Source organism: Danio rerio, chromosome 1, assembly GCF_049306965.1.
Source record: "Danio rerio strain Tuebingen ecotype United States chromosome 1, GRCz12tu, whole genome shotgun sequence".
Classification (NCBI taxonomy): domain Eukaryota; kingdom Metazoa; phylum Chordata; class Actinopteri; order Cypriniformes; family Danionidae; genus Danio; species Danio rerio.
In genome coordinates, this window is record NC_133176.1 from 43,498,525 (window position 1) to 43,517,655 (window position 19,131).

Genomic DNA, 19,131 nt, shown 5'->3' on the forward strand with positions numbered 1-19,131 from the left:
CGCCTCTTGGGCAGTATGCTCAGGCATTCTGTTTGAATGGGGAAACATCAAATTCTTTGAAACTGTTTGCCAAGCTTATGATTACATCATATAATTAGAAGCATCAATAAAATTAAACAACAACCACCTCGAAAGTTTAGTTTCTAAATGTCAGAATCAAACAAAATCGGCATATCTTCAGATTGCCCCCAAGCTACTTGAAAGGAACGAGATCACGACACCAACCTCATTAACAGCAGTGTTAGACATTATCATCTTTTGGACAATGATTGTTTGATTGTGCTGGTCTTCTGAAGTAATCCACAACTTGGTCTTGGTGGCGAATCTCATTCAGAAATGACAGGGACTCATTGTTTACAAGTTTGTGGGTGTTTGAGTAGTTGCTATCATGTGATGCGTGTTTGACAAGACAAACTGTAACTCACGTTTGTTTCATATTACAAAACAGATTACAAAACCAAAAATCTTTTGCTTTCAAGTGCACTTGGATCATTTATAAGTACAGATTTCAAGCTTTGTTTCAATATACTTCTAATGTCTGTGAAGCAAGTATTCGCTGAGACTCCAGCACGTTTGTTGACCACCAAATTGTCGTAAAAACACCAAAAAAACGGTAGTCTATAGCGACCGATGATTGACTCCTGTACTAGTAGGCGGGGCTTTAATCGTCATATTGAACGTTACACTTTTCCCTATTCAAAACTATACGAGTGACACATCTTGTGTATTCTATTCGCTTTATTCTGCGTTGACGAGCGGACGCAGCCGTTTGAATCTTTTTGGCTCGAGACTTCCGGTCTCATTCACTTCCATTCATTTTTAGACATTAAAAACTGCTCGCTTTGCTGTTTGATGTTGCAAACTGACATTTTCTTATTATATTGTTCTACCTGGTCTGTATAGTCATGCGAACATTTGTTTGTAGAGCAAGTAGTTTAACTGTTTTCTGCCGTTTATCATTCCTAGTTATTTCTCCCGTAGGCGACTGAATCATAAGTTCTGAAACAATCACGAAAACAGACGCACTTCCGCATTTTAGAATAAGGTCAAAAGTCTTTGTTGTCAGGCGCATATACCGTATGAAAATTCCAGGTTTCTAATTCCACAACTGTGGAATGTGTAAAAAGAGGGGGATGTGCACACACCACACCATGATAAAAAAAAACATTCAAGTTGTTTGTTATCTGCTACAGTCCTCTTAACATCCTCAGCTTGAGCCTATCTCTCAGCCCTACCCTCCCTCATAATGTCAGCATTACAGTGACACTTGGCTTATTCTACTCATCCATATGGTTTAGCCCAAACCCAGCCTCTACAGAAACGCTCTTTCTCTTCAGCTCATTCATGGCTATGTCAATACAGTTCAGCACAGAGATGTTGACTAGAGGCCCCCTGTGAATACGCAACAGACAAACATACATCATTAAGGGACATCAAGAGGAGAAAATATTGCTACAACTGGGGATTGTGTGCGTGTGTGTGTGTTTACAAACTCTCTACAAGACTAGTTGCTAAAACAACGCTCCTCCATCTCGGAATCTGCCCTCTTTCCTTGTTGACACACACAAGTGCACACAAATGCCTTTGTTTAGGCGGCTGAGCGGCGGTCGGTGGTGGTTTTGTCTGGTGTCTGTGTTGTCAAGGATACAACGAGTGTGGTGTGTGCTCGAGCCCCCACCGCTGCGCTTCGCTCTTTCCTCCTGCAGGATCTGAGAGCTCCATCCCTGATGTGTGTGTATGCGTGTCTGATGGGGAGGAGGGGGCTTGAAGGAAAGCAATACCTCTCCTTCCTGTGAATAAAGAGAGAGGTGGGGGAAGGGGAGAGGACAAGAGCATTTGGGTGGTCTTTTTATGATTTCGCTGAATTTCCAGTGTTTGAGATGTATTCCGCAAGACACCGTGCGCTTCCATGGCACATGAATGATGGCTGTAATACAGGCGGAAATTGAGGTGCGTGTGGTAATATGAAAGAACTTTTAACTCCAAAGATAAGACAGAGATGTCATAATACCACGGTTCTGTCACTGTGGAACCAAGCAGTACCTTTGTTAGTGGTGCTTGGTAAGGCAAACATCGCTATCGCCCTACTAGCTCACTAGGATTTGGCCTGATAACATGGTTTCAGACTTGAATATATGTGCATATCTCATTATTTTTTAACACATCTATAGTTATGTAGTGGCAGTCTTTCTTGACTTCACACAGAAACAGCAACGCTTGGGTTAAATGCACACGTTTTCTGTTCTCGCAGTCTCCTGAGTCTGAAAGTGAAGAATTTATGTTATTTATTACTTGATTGTTCAAGCTACCTCACAAATGTGTTATTTTTGTTTACAGAGTTGTTTAATGTTAAAATTTGAAAGTAAAAATGTTCTCAAGGCGAATGCATACCTTGGCTCTAAGGGTCAAGCAGCAAAAAATAAGGTCAAGAATCTTGGTGTGATTCTGGAATCTGATATTAGTTTCAGTAGTCATGTCAAAGCAGTTAGTAAATCAACATACCATCATCTAAAAAACATTGCAAGAATTACATGCTTTGTTTTCAGTGAGGACGTGTTCATGCTTTTATCAGCAGCAGAGTGGATTACTGTAATGGACTAGCCTTCCCAAAAGACAGTCAAGGTAGTTACAGCTCATCCAGAACGCTGCTGCCAGGATTCTGACCAGAACCAGAAAATCAGAGCACATCCACCTGTCTTTACACTGTCTCCCAGTTACATTCAGAATAGATTTTAAAGTATTATTAATTGTCTATAAATCACTGGATGGCCTAAGACCTTAATATTTTTTTCAGTGATTTGCTCACTGAATACAAACTTAATAGATCACTCAGATCTTTAGGATCATATAAACTAGAAATTCCAAGAGATCAGTCAAAGCACGGTGAATCGGCCTTCAGCTACTACGCCCCCTGCCACTGGAATCAGCTTCCAAAAAATCAGATGTGCACCAACATTAGATGCACTCAAATCCAGACTTAAAACACATCTGTTTAGCTGTGCCTTTAATGAATTTACTCCCAGGAGGGGGTTAAAATCAGGGGCCATGCACTTTACTTTCAGAAGGAAGTTGAAATTGAGGGGCACGTATTTAGAGCTGTAAAGCTCGACTTTTTGATTGTAGGTGAAAAATCAAATCTGTTGGAGACGTTCAATAGTTTAATAGTTAATGAAAAAAATTCTAAAAGTTCACAGAGGGGTGTTGATAACCAGAATGGGGAAGTCCTGGAGTAAATTGACAAAATATGATACACCGGTGTTGTTTTGAAAAATGGAAAAACTTTAAGCCGTTTTCATCTGTTTTGTATTATTTGTTTCTATTTTATTTATACTTTTCTCTTTTATTCTTGTTTATGTAAAGCACTCAAAAAAAAGCAGTATTATAGAAATATCAGATCGGGTTTTGCTATCTGCAGATACTCAAAATCAAATCACTAGAACTCCAGGGTAAAAAACATCCATAATTGTAACTATAGTTTTGTGTTCAGCTCAACCTACATAGTTGCAATGAACAAAAATGATAGCTGAGAAGGAGGAGCGATGTGCTATTATGAATAGTGTTTATATGTGTAATTCTGAGTGTTGTTCAAGAAACAAAATTAAAAAGTGCCCCTAGATAAAGGAGGGGCTTTTTGAGGGTGCATTTTTCAGGAGAATTTTTGTACGTGAAGACAGTTGTGTAATCAGTATAAAATCAAATGGAGCAGTGTTTACTCCACAGAGTCACAGCTACTAGGCATGTTACAATAAACATTTTCAAGATATGCAGTGATTTGGAAAAGTCAAGGTTTTAAAACCACCCAAATTTTCTGCTATTCTTAACATACGAGCGGGCACAGCCATTTGAATCTTTTTGGCTCAAGACGTCCATTTTCATTCACTTCCATTCATTTTTAGACTTTAAAAACAGCTCGCTATGCTGCTTGATGATGCAAACTGACATTTTCTTATTATATGATTCTGCTTTGTCTGTATTATCATGCAAACACTTTGTATGTAAAGCAAGTAGTTTGACCATTTTCTGTGGTTTATTTCATTTATTCCATAAGCAACTAAATGGGAAGTTCTAAAACAATCACAAAAATGAGCACAATTTCGCATTAAAGAATAAGGTCAATACCGTTCATATGGTATATGCAAGATATTTTATTTACAGTTTTACATTTTTTAGGACAACAGTATCTCCAGCAGAAAAGATCTCCAAAGATGCTGTTTTAAATATTTAGAGAAATCAGGGTTTTTGAAACTAATGAAAACTGCAGGAACTACAAGAAGAATGATTGAGTTGAATTCTTTAGCCTGACATGTTTACTGCTCAAAATTATTACAAATGTTTCTCAAAATAAAATATACATGTGCTGGATAAGTTTGCGGTTCATTGCACTGTGGTGACCCCTAATGAATAAAGGAACTAAGCCTAAGGAAAATTAATGAATGAAGGAATGATTTAATTAATTTTTTAGATCACCCAGCCCGAACGTATAGCAAAGCCCTTGCAATCACCTACTGTACTAGACTATAAAAGGTTGTACTAAAATCATCCAGAAAATCTTATAAACTGTCAAATACATCTGTGGTAATTCCAAACCACAATAACAACCTGCTAGTAACCAAAACATCTTGCAACCTTGAGCAAAAAGTTTTCAGATGAAGACTTTCAAAGCATACTTCATTTGACTTGTATATCTGCACAGACATTCAAAATCTACCATACTATCTATCATACAGACTATCTACTATAGTACGTGTATAATCTATAACCTTTAGTTATAAACAAAATAAATGTCTTTTTGTGCAAAGTACAGCATTTTTAAATCTATTAGCAACATTGCTTGTCTCTGTAGACACCCATTGTCGCTGTAGCTTGCATCCATTCCAGACAGTTCAGAATACCCACAAGAGACGTTTGCCACCCTGTACATAGAGGACTGCAAAAAAGTCAAATGCACACAAGACCTGGCAACCTACAAAGAATGCATGGCTACACAAAATCCAGCAGCACACATGCAGTATATGGACTTTACAAATATTAAAGTAAAATACTGACACAGCCACACTGTAGTAAGCTAATTTAGTAAGCATGTTAAGCTAATATGGTAAAAATACAGATCTATAATCGAGGTAACCCAATACAAATTGAACTTATTGAACAGTCCAACACAGAATTTTGGATGATCAAATAAATGGCTGAGGTGTTTTCAGTGTTTGTTACCTCATTACATGAGGACATGTAAACAAACAACCCCTTAGCATTCCAGCTTTCTGGCAAAGGTATGTTAAAGCATTAGTTACAGGCATTCAGGAATGTTTGGGTTTAATCTACTGTGCTGACAGTCACTTCATGAGCTATTAAAAATTTCATTTGATACAACCTAATGTCATATAAGGAAGACACAAAAAACTCAACCGTCTTTGTGACAAGCCATCAAAATAAAAGACCAACTTAACCATAAGAAAATGTGACAGAACTCTACAAACTTTGTACATAAGAATGAACCATTATCAACTACTAACAATACTCGACAAATGAGCATTAAACATTTAAGAAACACATACAAAACACCATTCCAATATGCTAAAACAAGTGTGCTGAAACTTAATTTAAGTTAACCAAAGCCCTCTAGCAACTAACAGTGTGCTAAAACCGTTATAACACCTACACAACAGTAATAATAATAATAATTCCTTACATTTCTATAGCGCTTTTCTGGGCACTCAAAGCGCTTTACACAGTGGGGGGAATCTCCTCATCTACCACCAGTGTGCAGCATCCACCTGGATGACGCGACGGCAGCCATTTTGCGCCAGACCGCACACCACACACCAGCTGATTGGTGAAGAGGAGACAGTGATGCAGCCAATTGAATATGGGGATGGTTAGGAGGCCATGATGGACAAAGGCCAGTGGGCAGATTTGGCCAGGATGCCGGGGTTAAACCCCTACTCTTTTCGAAGGACATCCTGGGATTTTTAACGACCACAGAGAGTCGGGACCTCGGTTTAACGTCTCATCCGAAAGACAGCGCTCACTGAGCAGTATAGCGTCCCCGTCACTATACTGGGGCATTAGGACCCACACAGACCGCAGGTTGGGCACCCCCTGCTGGCCTCACTAACACCACTTCCGGCAGCAACCTAGTTTTCCCATGTGGTCTCCCATCCAGGTACTGACCGGGCGCAGCCCTGCTTAGCTTCAGTGGGCGACCATGGTAGAGTTGCAGAGAGCTAGCTGCCGGCAATAGTAGTACAACAGTATTGTAATACCCCAGTAACTACCTACAACGCACTAACAAACTAATTGTAAACCTTTAGCATGACCTACAACATTAGGAAATAACATGGATGATAGCTCAAATGTCAGCAATGGGATAGACAGAATTGTGAGATATCAAAGGTAGTGAAAGATATTCTGTCTTTAAAAAAGGCGAAGGGATTTAGGTAGACAGGAAGTAGAGCCAGATTAGGATTCAGATGTTACCTTGATGCCTCCCCTACTTTTAAATGCATCCTTCGAAGGCAACATCTTCCAGGTTTAGGGCACAGCCACAGACAAACTTAGCAATGTGCTAAAAACATGTATAACATCATAGCTACACGACAACACTATAGCAACACCTTAATCAAACATATTTCTAGAAATATGCTAAAAACACCTTAGAAAAATGTTCATTCTGTATATAATAATCCCTCACAACACCCAAGCAAGGTGATTAAAACACCATTTAACACCATAGGACCCCCACACACACAATTTAGCAACAACCTAGAAAAGCCCCATCAACCACCCAAAAAGCAAGCATCTGGCAACCACCTACAGCATTAAAAAATCTCATTATAACACTCTGGCAACCATTCAAGACACCCTAGCAACCATATATTGAAATGTTAGCAATCTCCCCAACCCTAGCAACCACCTAAAAAGCAAGCATCTGGCAACCACCTACAGCACTCTTAAAAAAGACTTAATAAACCACATCATAACACTTTGGCAACAATTCAAAACACCCTAGCAACCATATACCGAAGTGTTAGCAATCTCCCAAAAATCCCTAAACCCTACTGACAACCTAGAAAAATCCCTAGCAACCAACGACAACACCCCAACAATCACCAAAAAAGCAAGCATCTGGCAACCACCTACAGCACTCTTAGTACCTAATAATCCCCCACAACGCCCTAGCAAGGTGTTTAAAACACCATTTAACACCATAGGACCGACTCACACACAACAATTTAGCAACAACCTAAAAAAAACTCCATCAACCACATAAAAAGCAAGCATCTGGCAACCACCTACACAGCACTTTTGAAAAAAGACTCAAGAAACCACTTAATAACACTTTGGCAACTATTCAAGACACCCTAGCAACCATATACGGAAGTGTAAGCCATCTCCTACAATTCCCCAGACCCTAGCAACAACCTAGTAAAATCCCTAGCAACCACTAACAATCTCCCAGGCCCTAGCAACCACTGATAACACCCTTACAACAACCTAAAAAGCAAGCATCTGGCAACCACCTACAACACTCTTATAAAAGACTTAAGAAACCACATTATAATACTCTGGCAACCATTCAAGACACCCTAGCAACCACAAAAGTGTTAGCAATTTCCCACAATTCCCCAGACCTTAGCAACAACTTAGAAAAAGCCATAGCAACCACGGACAACACCCTAACAACCACTTAAAACACAAGCAACAGGCAACCACCTACATCACTCTTATAAAAGACTCAAGAAACCACATAATAACACTCTGGCAACAATTCAAGACCACCCTAGCAACCACCAAGCAAAGTAGCAATCACCCAAATCACTTTAGCATTATGCCAGCTAATTCTGCTCTGCACCATTCAGAATTTCTGTGCAAATGGTGAAATTATCAATGTTGTGACACTAGACTACCTGAGAGGCTGGCTGCCCATTAAACAACGCCCCACTGTTAATATCCAAAGCCTCCACACATCTATTAGTTCACACACATGCTTTACAATGACATTAGCCCTAACACAAACACACTTACTTACACACACGCACACACACAAACACATCCCACCATACAGTTCCCCTCTTTGATCACCCACAAATAAATTACAGCCGTCACAGCGACATGCAAAATGGCATGGAGTGACAATCAAAGCCTGACTAACAAGCTTTTAAGGAGCATGCTAAAGTTTCATAATCACACACTAATAAGATTATGCAAACTCGTCCATTTTGCCACCTGTGTGTGGAAAAAAAGTAGAAACAAAAAAACAAACCCCTAGATGCAGTCTGATCTCTATGAATGTGTGTTCAGCTATTGCGAGAAAGCTTTAACTGAATGCCTCTACCTTCATAAGTGACCATAAATACTACTAATTTCAATTTCACCCCCAGCCAAGACCTGATGCCCTGTCTATTGTCTAGATGAAAGATCCAATAAGATGCTTAATTCTAAATGCATTAGCCAATCACAAATCTGCTATTTCTGCACTCGTAATTAGAATCTGCAGCCACATGGTATTGAGACAAATAGTAGTACACTAATAGACACTTAATATACTGAAAACTATTACACGGTGTTTCTAATTCATTTTTTTTAATAAAATGTCATTTGAGGGGGCGTCAGTGTGGTGCAGTTGGTAGTGCTGTCGCCTCACAGCAAGAAGGTCCCTGGTTCGAGCCTCGGCTAGGTCAGTTGGCATTTCTGTGTGGAGCTTGCATGTTCTCCTCGTCTTGGCGTGGGTTTTATCTTGGTGTTCTGGTTTCCACCACAACTCCAAAGAGATGCGCTATAGGTGGATTGAGTAAGCTAAATTGCCCATAGTGTATATGTGTGAATGAAAGTATATGGGTGTTTATTAGAGATGGGTTGCAGCTAAAAGGGCATCCACTGTGTACAACTGCCGTGTGGCATCCTCTGTTCAATAAAGGGGTTAAGCCGAAAAGAAAATGATTGAATGAATGAATGACCGAATGTCATTTGATCCTAAATTCGGAGATCACTGGTGTAGGGCTGGGCGATATGACAAAAATCTCTCATCACGATAAAACTCCTCTCATATCCTAATTATGTATAATTATAAATTATAATATGTATATATAATATATATAATATATATAATAATAATATATAATATAATATTAGGGCTGCACGACATTGGAAAAATCTAACATTGTATTATTTTTTTTATTCTGTGATATACATTGCGGTATGAATACAATTTCACTAGATGAGTTGAATAACTATTTGTGAAGAATTTATCATTTTAGATATTTTGGGATGAGTCTGTATTGGAGTGTATAAAATATAATAACCAATCTACAGGCATAGATTAATTCAATAAAGAAAAATATGCTAATAAATAAACAGCATTTTATCATTTTCCCGAGAACTGTATTAAGGTTCTACAGAAATTGAATAATCAAATATAAAATAATATTGCATAGTCTTCGTTGTAAAAAGAGTTCAACCAAATGAATCGTTATTAAATTAAAAACAGTACAATTTCCCATTTAAAACCTTCACACAGTCACAGGCCTCTAAAAACACTTGCAAAATAATTAATTGTAATCCAGACTCAACACTGCATATGATCATGATATGACTATTGCGAATGCCACATTGCATTATCGATGCTAAAACTATATATTGTGCAGCCCTAATAAAAAAAGAAGCTTATATAGAAACTTAATCTCACTTTATATAGAACTCCAGGGCAAATGTTTTACTAAAATGTATAAATAAAAAAAAAAATGTATGTTAATAAACATAAAACAACTTTTAAAACTAATGACTACAGGTCCAACATAAAAATAAAATATATTGCTAAATAAAATCCAAACATTAAACTTTGAAGATTGAAACTTTCTCATGATTCTTTTAATCATGTTTCTATCTAAATCCTGTAAAGGCGTGTAATATTGCATTCATGTCAATGAAAAAGGTGCTACACTAAACTAATTATTTTGTGATACCACAAGCAGAAATTTTAATCAGGGGTCGCCACAGTGGAATCATATCATCATCATATCCACCATTTGTTTTACACAGCGGATGCCCTTCTACCTGCAACCTAACACAAAGAAACATGCCCAATTTAGTTTATTCAATTCACCTGTACCGCATGTGTTTTGACAGTGGGGGAAACCGGAGCACCAAGAGGAAACCCACGTGAACACGGGGAGAACACGCAAACTCCACATAGAAATGCCAGCTGGCCCAGTCCAGGCTCGAATCAGCAGCATTCTTGCTGTGAGGCAATTGTGCTACCTACTGCGCCACTTTGCTGCCCAGAAATTTTATGACAAAACTTAAAACTATATTCAAAATTTAAGATAGATCAGTTGCTCTCAGAGATATAGAGCCGCATCTTTTGTGTAAAGCCAAAAAGCACTGTTGCACACCTTTTAAACAATGGAGCTACTAATTTACAAAATGCATGTGCTGGGATTTGTTATTGATCTTCCATAGCAGAGAAGCGAGTACATATAACACTGCACATGCTCTCTGTGGACAAAGGGGACATCAGAAAGGTCTAAATGTCATATTGTGAGAAGCATGTGCATTGCATGCAAATGGTCTGAATTTAACACGAGCCAAGCTGGCTCCTTTAAAGATATTGCGGTAGGTACTTCACTGCAGGTCCATTATTGTTCTAATTTGCGTGTAACAACATTTACCACTAATAAGTGCAAGAAACGGGAAACGATGCTGTGCTAAAGCACAGGAAGCGAAGGAGTAATTTTGATATGCAGACCTCAGGCAAAACAAAAATTAGCATTAGTGATGAAGGCACTAGTCAGGCTGGTCTTAGGTGGCCGGGAAAACATGATGTGCAGAATTAGCAAATGTTTGTTATAATTATATCCACTACATCGAAAGCAATGAAACCGGCATTTTTGTTGGGTCAAGTACATAGAGCAAGCCAACTACTGACAAAAATCAAAACATTTTTCAGCTGCCAAGTCATTTAAGCTGTAAAAACCCTGCTGTTGTAAGCATATTTAGGAAGAGGCAAAATTCCAAATGAGCAGAAATTTCTCTTTATCCATCCTCCTCCATACTGCCTTTCTCCCATTTAGTCTTTGATTTCTTTTACACCTGTTCCATAATTTAAACCATCTTTTACTTATGGTCCACCTTAATTCAGCTTTTTCCCCTCATTCTCTTCCTTTTTCCATCTTTCTACCTCGTTTCACTGTTCTACCGCATTTTCCTCAGGCTGCAAAGGAACCAACCATCATAAATCTACCCCTTTATTGCTTCTGAGGAGAGAGAACGAGGGAAGAAGGGAAGGGGGGGCAAGGGAGATGCAGAGGAAGAAAAAAAAGAGAGAGGGAGAGAGAGAGAGAGAAGGGGTGGAGGAATATCTAATCTCAGAGCAAGAGCTACAGAACCCAATGAACAGATGGATAAAATGAAAGGAGGAGAGAGAGGGTGCATGGGAGGGGCTGAGGATGTCACCATTAATGAGAATAATTTACAGTTCAGAAGCTAGCAGACTCGAGACCTCTTCGGCAACCGAGACCACCACCAGTACTCTCACCCTTCCAATAACAAAGGCATTCTGGCAGTCTTGGCTGACATTTTTAAGTAAACAGTAGCCTAACTAATGATTTGTGTTAGATAATCACACAACAGATCCCAACAAATTTTACACTTCTCATTAGTCGTGGACTGAAGGCCAGTGGTTACATCTAAGGAGAAAATGGCAGTGACATTTAAGTGAGCAGTGATAATAATGATCTGAAAACCTAAAAGAAGAGACAGCGTTTTTATACCAAGGATAGGATGAGGAAAAGGGATTTTGGTGGCCAGGGGGACATCGGAGGTTGGCGCATAGGCATAAATATATTACAGAGTGTCGATTTCCTATTCCAAGAGCTAGCTGTTGCTCAGGGCAACAGGAACCATTACTGTCCCACCGCACAACACAGACATAAAATCCAGAGTTATGGGTGAGGACTTATCGGTTAGACTCTTTGCATGTCTCTAGGCAAACTGCCCAGTGCGGAAGCGTTATCTCAATGCATAAGTGTTAACATTTAGCCTTGTATAACTAAAAGTTTCATTAAACTGCAAGAAATGTGGACAATTTTGCATCTCGTATCTCAAAACCTGATTAACAAGGTGTTTTAGGTGTCATGCTTCTAGGTTTGGAAGTATCTGAAATACTGTAGAATACACCACAATAACAGACCAATAATGACTACAGAAAATGTAAAGATGGTGCCTCAATTTTCACACACGACTGACTAGAATACAATAAATGATAGCAGAAAATGAGATAAGAACAGAATATTCCACATACAAAATAACAGCAGAAAGATAAACAGTAGATGTTTGTGGTTATCTAAATCACCCACTACTCAGTTCCTTAAATAAACCTCTGAATATATTTCAAAAACATTGCCTCACTAAAACAAATCAAATCAAGTGATTAACTCTTCTTCAACAGATTATTGTATGAAGGCAATCAAATTAGAGCTTCAATCTGATGTGTTCAATATGCAACAGCCGGTCAATTAGGGGGATAGATGTTTGGGTGAAATAATGGACCTTGAGTTGAATTTGAATTGACAACAAAAGTAGAAGTCTTCATTCGAAATGGAATTTTTAAACAAGAATTTTCAGAAGTTATTATTTACATGCAAAGAGTTCAAGTAACTCAAATAGATCAGCTTAAACAAAATGTCCGACAATCCATGGAATCAGACCAATTTAAAACAAACTGCTAAGATGTTCCCATTAAAACCAAAAACTATTGAACTTGTCTAGAACAGTACGGTACATAAAGTACACTAAGTATTATTGAAATAGCTTTAAAGCTGACAACTCAATGGAACAACTTTCATCTGAGCATGAATATCTCAAAAGATTAGCTCCTAAACAAATTCACAAGCACAGCCTTGGTGAACAAAATATTATATTAAAACATCAATGAAAATGCAAGAGCGGCACCTAGTTTTAGCTTAGTATAACAATTCGGGAATAAAATCAAGGATCTTACCTGTACATGCGGCTGCATAGGGCCATACGGCAAGCCTTGACTCATCATTTTTTGCTTTAATATCATCATCTTCTTCTGTTCTTCACTTAAATGGGCTGTCTGACTGGGCATTGGCCCTGGAGCTTGAGGTGGCCCACCCCCTTGCGCTGCATTGCCCTGCATGTAGGGCATCATTGGGTTTTTGGCTTGATTGGCCATCGGTGGCGTCATCCGCTGATTCATATGGTCTACTCCACTAAAATGAGTCAGCGGCTTGGTGTTGCTAAAAGACAGCTGCTTATTGTGGCTGTTTTGAGCAGCCAAGTTATTAGGCTGCTGCTGTTGCTGCTGCTGGTTGAGCATGTTAATATGGTTCTGTGGGAGGTAGTTGTTAATGCTTGGTGCTTTTGGCCCCATTGTGTTGCTAGGATTGAAAGCCTGCGTATACATCATGGGGCTATTTGGTTTGTCTGGATTAAAGGGTCCACTGTAAGGGCTTGTAGGCGCTCCTGCAGGTGACCAGTTCGCTGCTTGGGACTGCTGTTGGTGTTTCTGTTGGATAAGCTTAGCCCGTTGTTGCTGTTGAGCAGCCATTTGCTTGAGCTGCTCAGCCGGTGATAGTTCAGAGGTGGGCGGGACAGGTACACCTCCTCCACCTGTTCCGCCTGATCCAGGACCACCTCCTGCTACTGGAGTTGATCCAACTGGGCCAACGGCAGGACCTGCATTCATCATAAATCCATTCCCCGGCCTTGAGGCCTGGGTCTGCGCTTGGGTGGGAGTTTGCGGAGAACGAGCAACGCAGTTAGCGGGTGATCCTGATGGCATGCCGACTGCTGGTGACTGTTGCAAGGGTTGTTGGGGTGGTGTACCACTGGCAGCAGTTGCAAATGGGGGACCAGAGGAAGATGGCCGCACCTGAGGTGACCCCATGGGCATCTGTCCACTCTGCGGTTGTGGTGCACTGTTGGGTGCCGTAGCTACAGAGTTAGGTGCTGGGTCTTGTGCAAGCTGCGTTTGTTCTGTTGTAACCCGCGTGAAGTCACTCACCTCCTTCTTCTCCTCAAAGTCCTCGTTGAAGAGGTCGTGCATGTCATCCTCAGGCACAGTGTTTGCCAATTCATCAATCAATTCCTGCCATTCCTGGTCATTCAGGTTGATATCAGAGAAGAGCTTGTTCTGATTTGAAAGTGATGTTTCTGAAGACTCTATACCTGCTCCATCATCCAACGGTTCTTGTTTCAAGTCCTTTAGTAAGCTAAAGCCATCGTCCAAATCCAATGATCCATTCAGTTTAATATCTGGCATTCCACCATTCTTGCCTAAATCCTCAGGTCGTCCAGTAATGTGGTTGGTACCAGCATTGCCATTGCCAGTTCCATTGTTTGAGGAGGCACTGTTGTTGCCCGAGGGCAAGGTGGGTTTAATGTCCATTTGATGAAGAGGGGAAATGGGTGGGAGGCTACCGAGAGAGTCCATTCCAGTGCATCCTTCCTTTCGCAGTCTCTTTGTAGTGGGGGAGTAACTTCCATCACTGAGGCCATTTTGGTCACCATTTAAAGGAGACCGGGCACTGTCCAGTTTCCTCTTTACCGTCTCCTGGAGCTGAGAGAGAAATTAAAAGAGAGAAAACAATGGTTAGAAAGTCTCTTCAGGTGCATATGAAACACATTTTCAGAAGACTGTTGTCCTACATTCAACAATATCTTACATAATGCAACCCAGTGAAGTGGTTTCTCAGTGTATAAATAGTCTGCACTATTTATACACTATAAACTATAAACGTGGCACTATTCAAACATTATTTACATTTTAAAGCACAAGCACGTCAGAGTGGTTTTTGGTCCAGAATGCCAAAATTTACATAGGTAATATGTTCTTGCTAACAAAACATTTCACAATAGCACAAGTTTTAAGTCAGCAACCTCCACTGCGGTTATGTGTAACCTACTTCTACAAACATTACACATTAATTTGAAATTACTTTGAGTGCCTTGTCTTTTTGGTTATCTGGCTGTAAAGACATCTTTCACTGAGGTGTCGATTGACGTCAAAAGAGAGCTGCTATTTTGATCAACATAAACTGCCTACACTTAATTCCAGTAATGCTTTTCTGTAATCTACAAAGGTGAATAGGTTTAAACAGAGACTTCATGAGGCAATAACAGGCTAGGCATTGAGGTCCTTTGGTTGATTAATCTAAATAGTTATGTGTAGATCAATCATACAAGTCAGGTTTTGCTCAAGGAAAACTTTACCGATTAGGCTGGCTCCAAAACGACTTGAAAACTGTTGTTTAACTCTTCTAATTACTGTACAACATACTGTAATTTTAATGTGGGATATGTTTCGCAGATCCCTGCTTTACTGAAGCCACACATACTAATATCACTGCACAGAGAATCACTGACAGAAGAGAAAACAAGGTGGCAAGAATCAGTTATCACTTTACAATTACACAGAGTGAGTAAAGAGTCAGAGAGTGCATAGAGGTGGAGGGAATCACTTGCAAAATGAACGAGTTTCATTGTTCACACATGGGCACACTTTCTTCCCACAGTGTTCTTCTGCTTAATTTGTCTCAGCCATTAAGCTGCGTCTAAGCCGTGCACCACAAGCATGCTAGACACTTACACATTCGTACATGATCACAAAGGTTAGGGATCAAAGAAGACAAACCTTAAAACTGTGGTTTTTACCTTAAATTGCTAAATTTATTAACACAGTAAATTGCAAAAAAAGGTTTTAAAGTAACTACAATCAGTCATAATGCGAGTTTACCACAAATAATTCTTCTAACATTCAGTCGCGCCACTTTGCAGACAATCCCTTTCCTGCCCGTTACTGCAGGGCAGAGCAGTGGAGAACGAACAACAGTGAGTATTGATGGGGAAGGAGTTATAGATGCCTCCTCAGAGGTGAGGATAGAAACGAAGGTGAAAAGCATTTCCCATCATCTCTCCTCATCTTTCCGCTTGCGCTAATGACTCTCACAGTGAACACATTTACCGGTGTGTTAATTACAGAAGTGAAATGTGTGCGATTATGTGAGTGTAAACCCAGAACGTAGACGAACCGCAAGAACATTAGCAACAAATTCTCCCTGTACACAACAGCAGGATCCCACCCACCTCCTTTGCTGTATCCCAATGGACTTGAGTGTGTCTATGTATGTTAGAAATCACACACACACACACACACACACACACACACACACACACACACACACACACACACACACACACACACAACACTCAGCTGAAACATGCGAAATGAGATTCTGAAACAACAAGATTCATGGATCTTCTCTACAGCTCTCCTCTGAGGCAATATGTCTAGTCCCCCTCCCTCTATCTCTCTCAGTTTGTCTCTCTCTACATGACCAGAAGAACAGCAAGATCATGACGGGGAACAAGAAAGGCTGATGTTTACTGGCTAGCTTTATGCAAAAGAAGGAGATAAGCGTGATAAAAAGGCGCATCCATGCATCTAAAACTGTAATCTACCTCACGAAGACACTGCTTAACAGGCACATTACTGTACTGAAGGAAAGCTGTAGCAAGCTCAGATATGCACTTTGCATTTGTGTTGACTGTAGGTCTGTGCCGGGTCGCATTTTCATTGTTACACCTCTGTTGTGTGCAACAGCTAAGGGGGTTGTCAAGGCAACCGTCGTCACGACGGCTGTCAATATTCGTGCCGTTTATCATGCCATAAAGACGATTAGGATGACTGTCACTCACATGGGGAGAGTGAATGATGGGACGAGAGAGAAAAAAAGAAATCGAGGCAGAAATCTAGAACACACGAAACAGGATAGGTTCAAATAGTCTGTGCTAGGGATTTGGCAACTACATTTAGAAAATAGATGTGATTCTGAAATTGTCCTGTAGGTAAAACAGTTCCAATACTGCCCATGTGAACAGGTAACCAATGTTTTTGTTTTTTATGAGGTATAAAACAGTTATTATGGAAGGTAAATCCTGCCAATTTAAAATAAATCAAATAATCATTGGAAATTAAAATGAAAACCAGGTTAACAATTTCACTGTTTGCAAAATAACTGCCAAAATTGAAAATGAAATGATTTAATTTTTATTTTCACTGTGACAACACATCGTCCCTGTCAAATCTATAAATAAAATGAAGTTGCGGATTTAACATTTCGTTTTTACTGCATTTCCGCCTCAAGTTAATCTGGTTTTCATTTTAATTTTCAATGTTTACATGATTTATTTAAAAACAGCAGGATTTACCTTCCATAGGTTAGGGGTGAAATGCACCCAAAATAAGTCACATTAGTGGCAATCAAATTATGAATAAATGAAGTAAATAAATTAAGATTTACTCACAACAACAATTATGTTACGTTTTATTATAAATATTATAATTCATATAACAGAATTATTTACTGGTGGGGCTTTTCTGTCTATAAATTGTATGGATTGTGTATGGATGTTGTGTGGTAATATATATATATATATATATATATATATATATATATATATATATATATATATATATATATATATATATATATTTATTTATTTTTTTTAATGTGTACATAAAACTTCGCCTGTTTTATGGTACCTTGTTGCAATTTTAGTTTTCCTTACGGGATAATAAAGCTGAGTCTGAGATAAATTGTATTGTAATGCAGGGGCTTTCAACATCTATTTGGTGTCACAGACACTATATAAAATTCACCTCTATAGAAAAAAATACAATAAAAATGTTTAAAATAATATTTTGAAATTGTTTACATTATATTAAGCTACATTATAAAATGTTGAACTGTACTCAGTGTTTTTATTGTTTTAATAATTGTAGTCTAATACATTTTATAAGAATGAGTTAATATTATTTTTATAAATAAATGTAAATATAAAATATATTTTTTATTTTCATTTGTTTGTTTGAATATTTAAATTTATTTAGCCTTATTTTAATAATTAGTATTATAATATATTTAATATTTTTTAAATGCAATTTATTTTTAAAGTATAATGCAAATATTATTATTAATATATAATCATACAATCATTCACACACACACACACACACACACACACACACACACACACACACACACACACACACACACACACACACACACACATACGTATATATATATATATATATATATATATATATATATATATATATATATATATAATCAATTGTTATTGCGTGTCATTGTTTGTTATTATTATTTACTGTTATTGTGTGTCATTATTGTTTATTTTTATTATTTTTATTGTTATTATTCACTGTTATTGTGTATTATTATTATTATTATTAATATTATTTTTATTATTGTATACATGGTCATTTTGTTACTCCATCCTAGATGAAAGTATGAAAATAACCATAATTATCGCTAGAATTGAAGCCCTGACAAACACATTCTGCTGTGCAAACATGTCCTCTCGTTGCCTCATAAATTTGTTGATGACACCGCTAAGCATTCGCTCCCTCCGCTCCTGCACCCTATCGGTTGAATCCTCTCCGAATGGCACATGATTGATATCAATAATGATCATCTTCCTGCAAAGCCCCTGCATGCTAAGCGAGGCGTAATTAAGTATGTTTACCACCAGCCCCCTCAAGCAGACATCTTTACCAGCATCTGGGGTCGAGCGCAACGCTACGGACCGACGCCATAAGCCGCAGACAGAAAGAGCCATCTAGCTAGCAGCGTTTGGCTGGAAACCGCTGTAATAGGATAAGAATGGCGAGGAAACCTCCCCCAAGCCTTAACTAGCATGGCAGGGTTAAGAAAACACGCAGCAGAGGTAGAGAGAGAGAAAGTCCGTGTGTAGAGGGGGGAGGCTGATGTTTGTTTTTCTCCATTTCACTGCCTATTAAAGTGTTCAGTAGCTCACACAAACACACTCCCTCTCCTGCTCTCTTCACAGTCACCATGTGGGAGAGCACACGGATAAAGGGAGGGAGAGGAATACAAGAGGGAGGGAGGGAAAGACAGAAGAGCTCTTCAGACAGACGCTAATGCTTTCATGTGACTGGAGAGAGAACCACCAAGGTGCAGTTGTTATAGCAACCTCCTGATCCTGAAGCGCCTCCCCCCAGCTCCCGGGCTGAGTGCACTGGACACTTCTGCCAATAATCTCTCTAGTGGGCTCCCTCCCTAATGT

General features: G+C 39.1%; 1 protein-coding gene across 2 annotated transcripts in view; it reads right to left on the reverse strand.

Moving 5' to 3' along the window:
* Positions 1-19,131, reverse strand: part of maml3 (mastermind-like transcriptional coactivator 3) — a 185,984-nt gene that overhangs the window by 63,477 nt on the left and 103,376 nt on the right. For both annotated transcript variants that reach the window (XR_012407336.1, XM_005160012.5), the window contains exon 2: positions 12,998-14,581. Coding sequence is in view for 1 of the 2 variants with exons in the window: in XM_005160012.5 (XP_005160069.1) it covers positions 12,998-14,581 (1,584 nt within the window). In the remaining variant the exon portion in view is untranslated. The remainder of the gene's footprint in view (positions 1-12,997; positions 14,582-19,131) is intronic.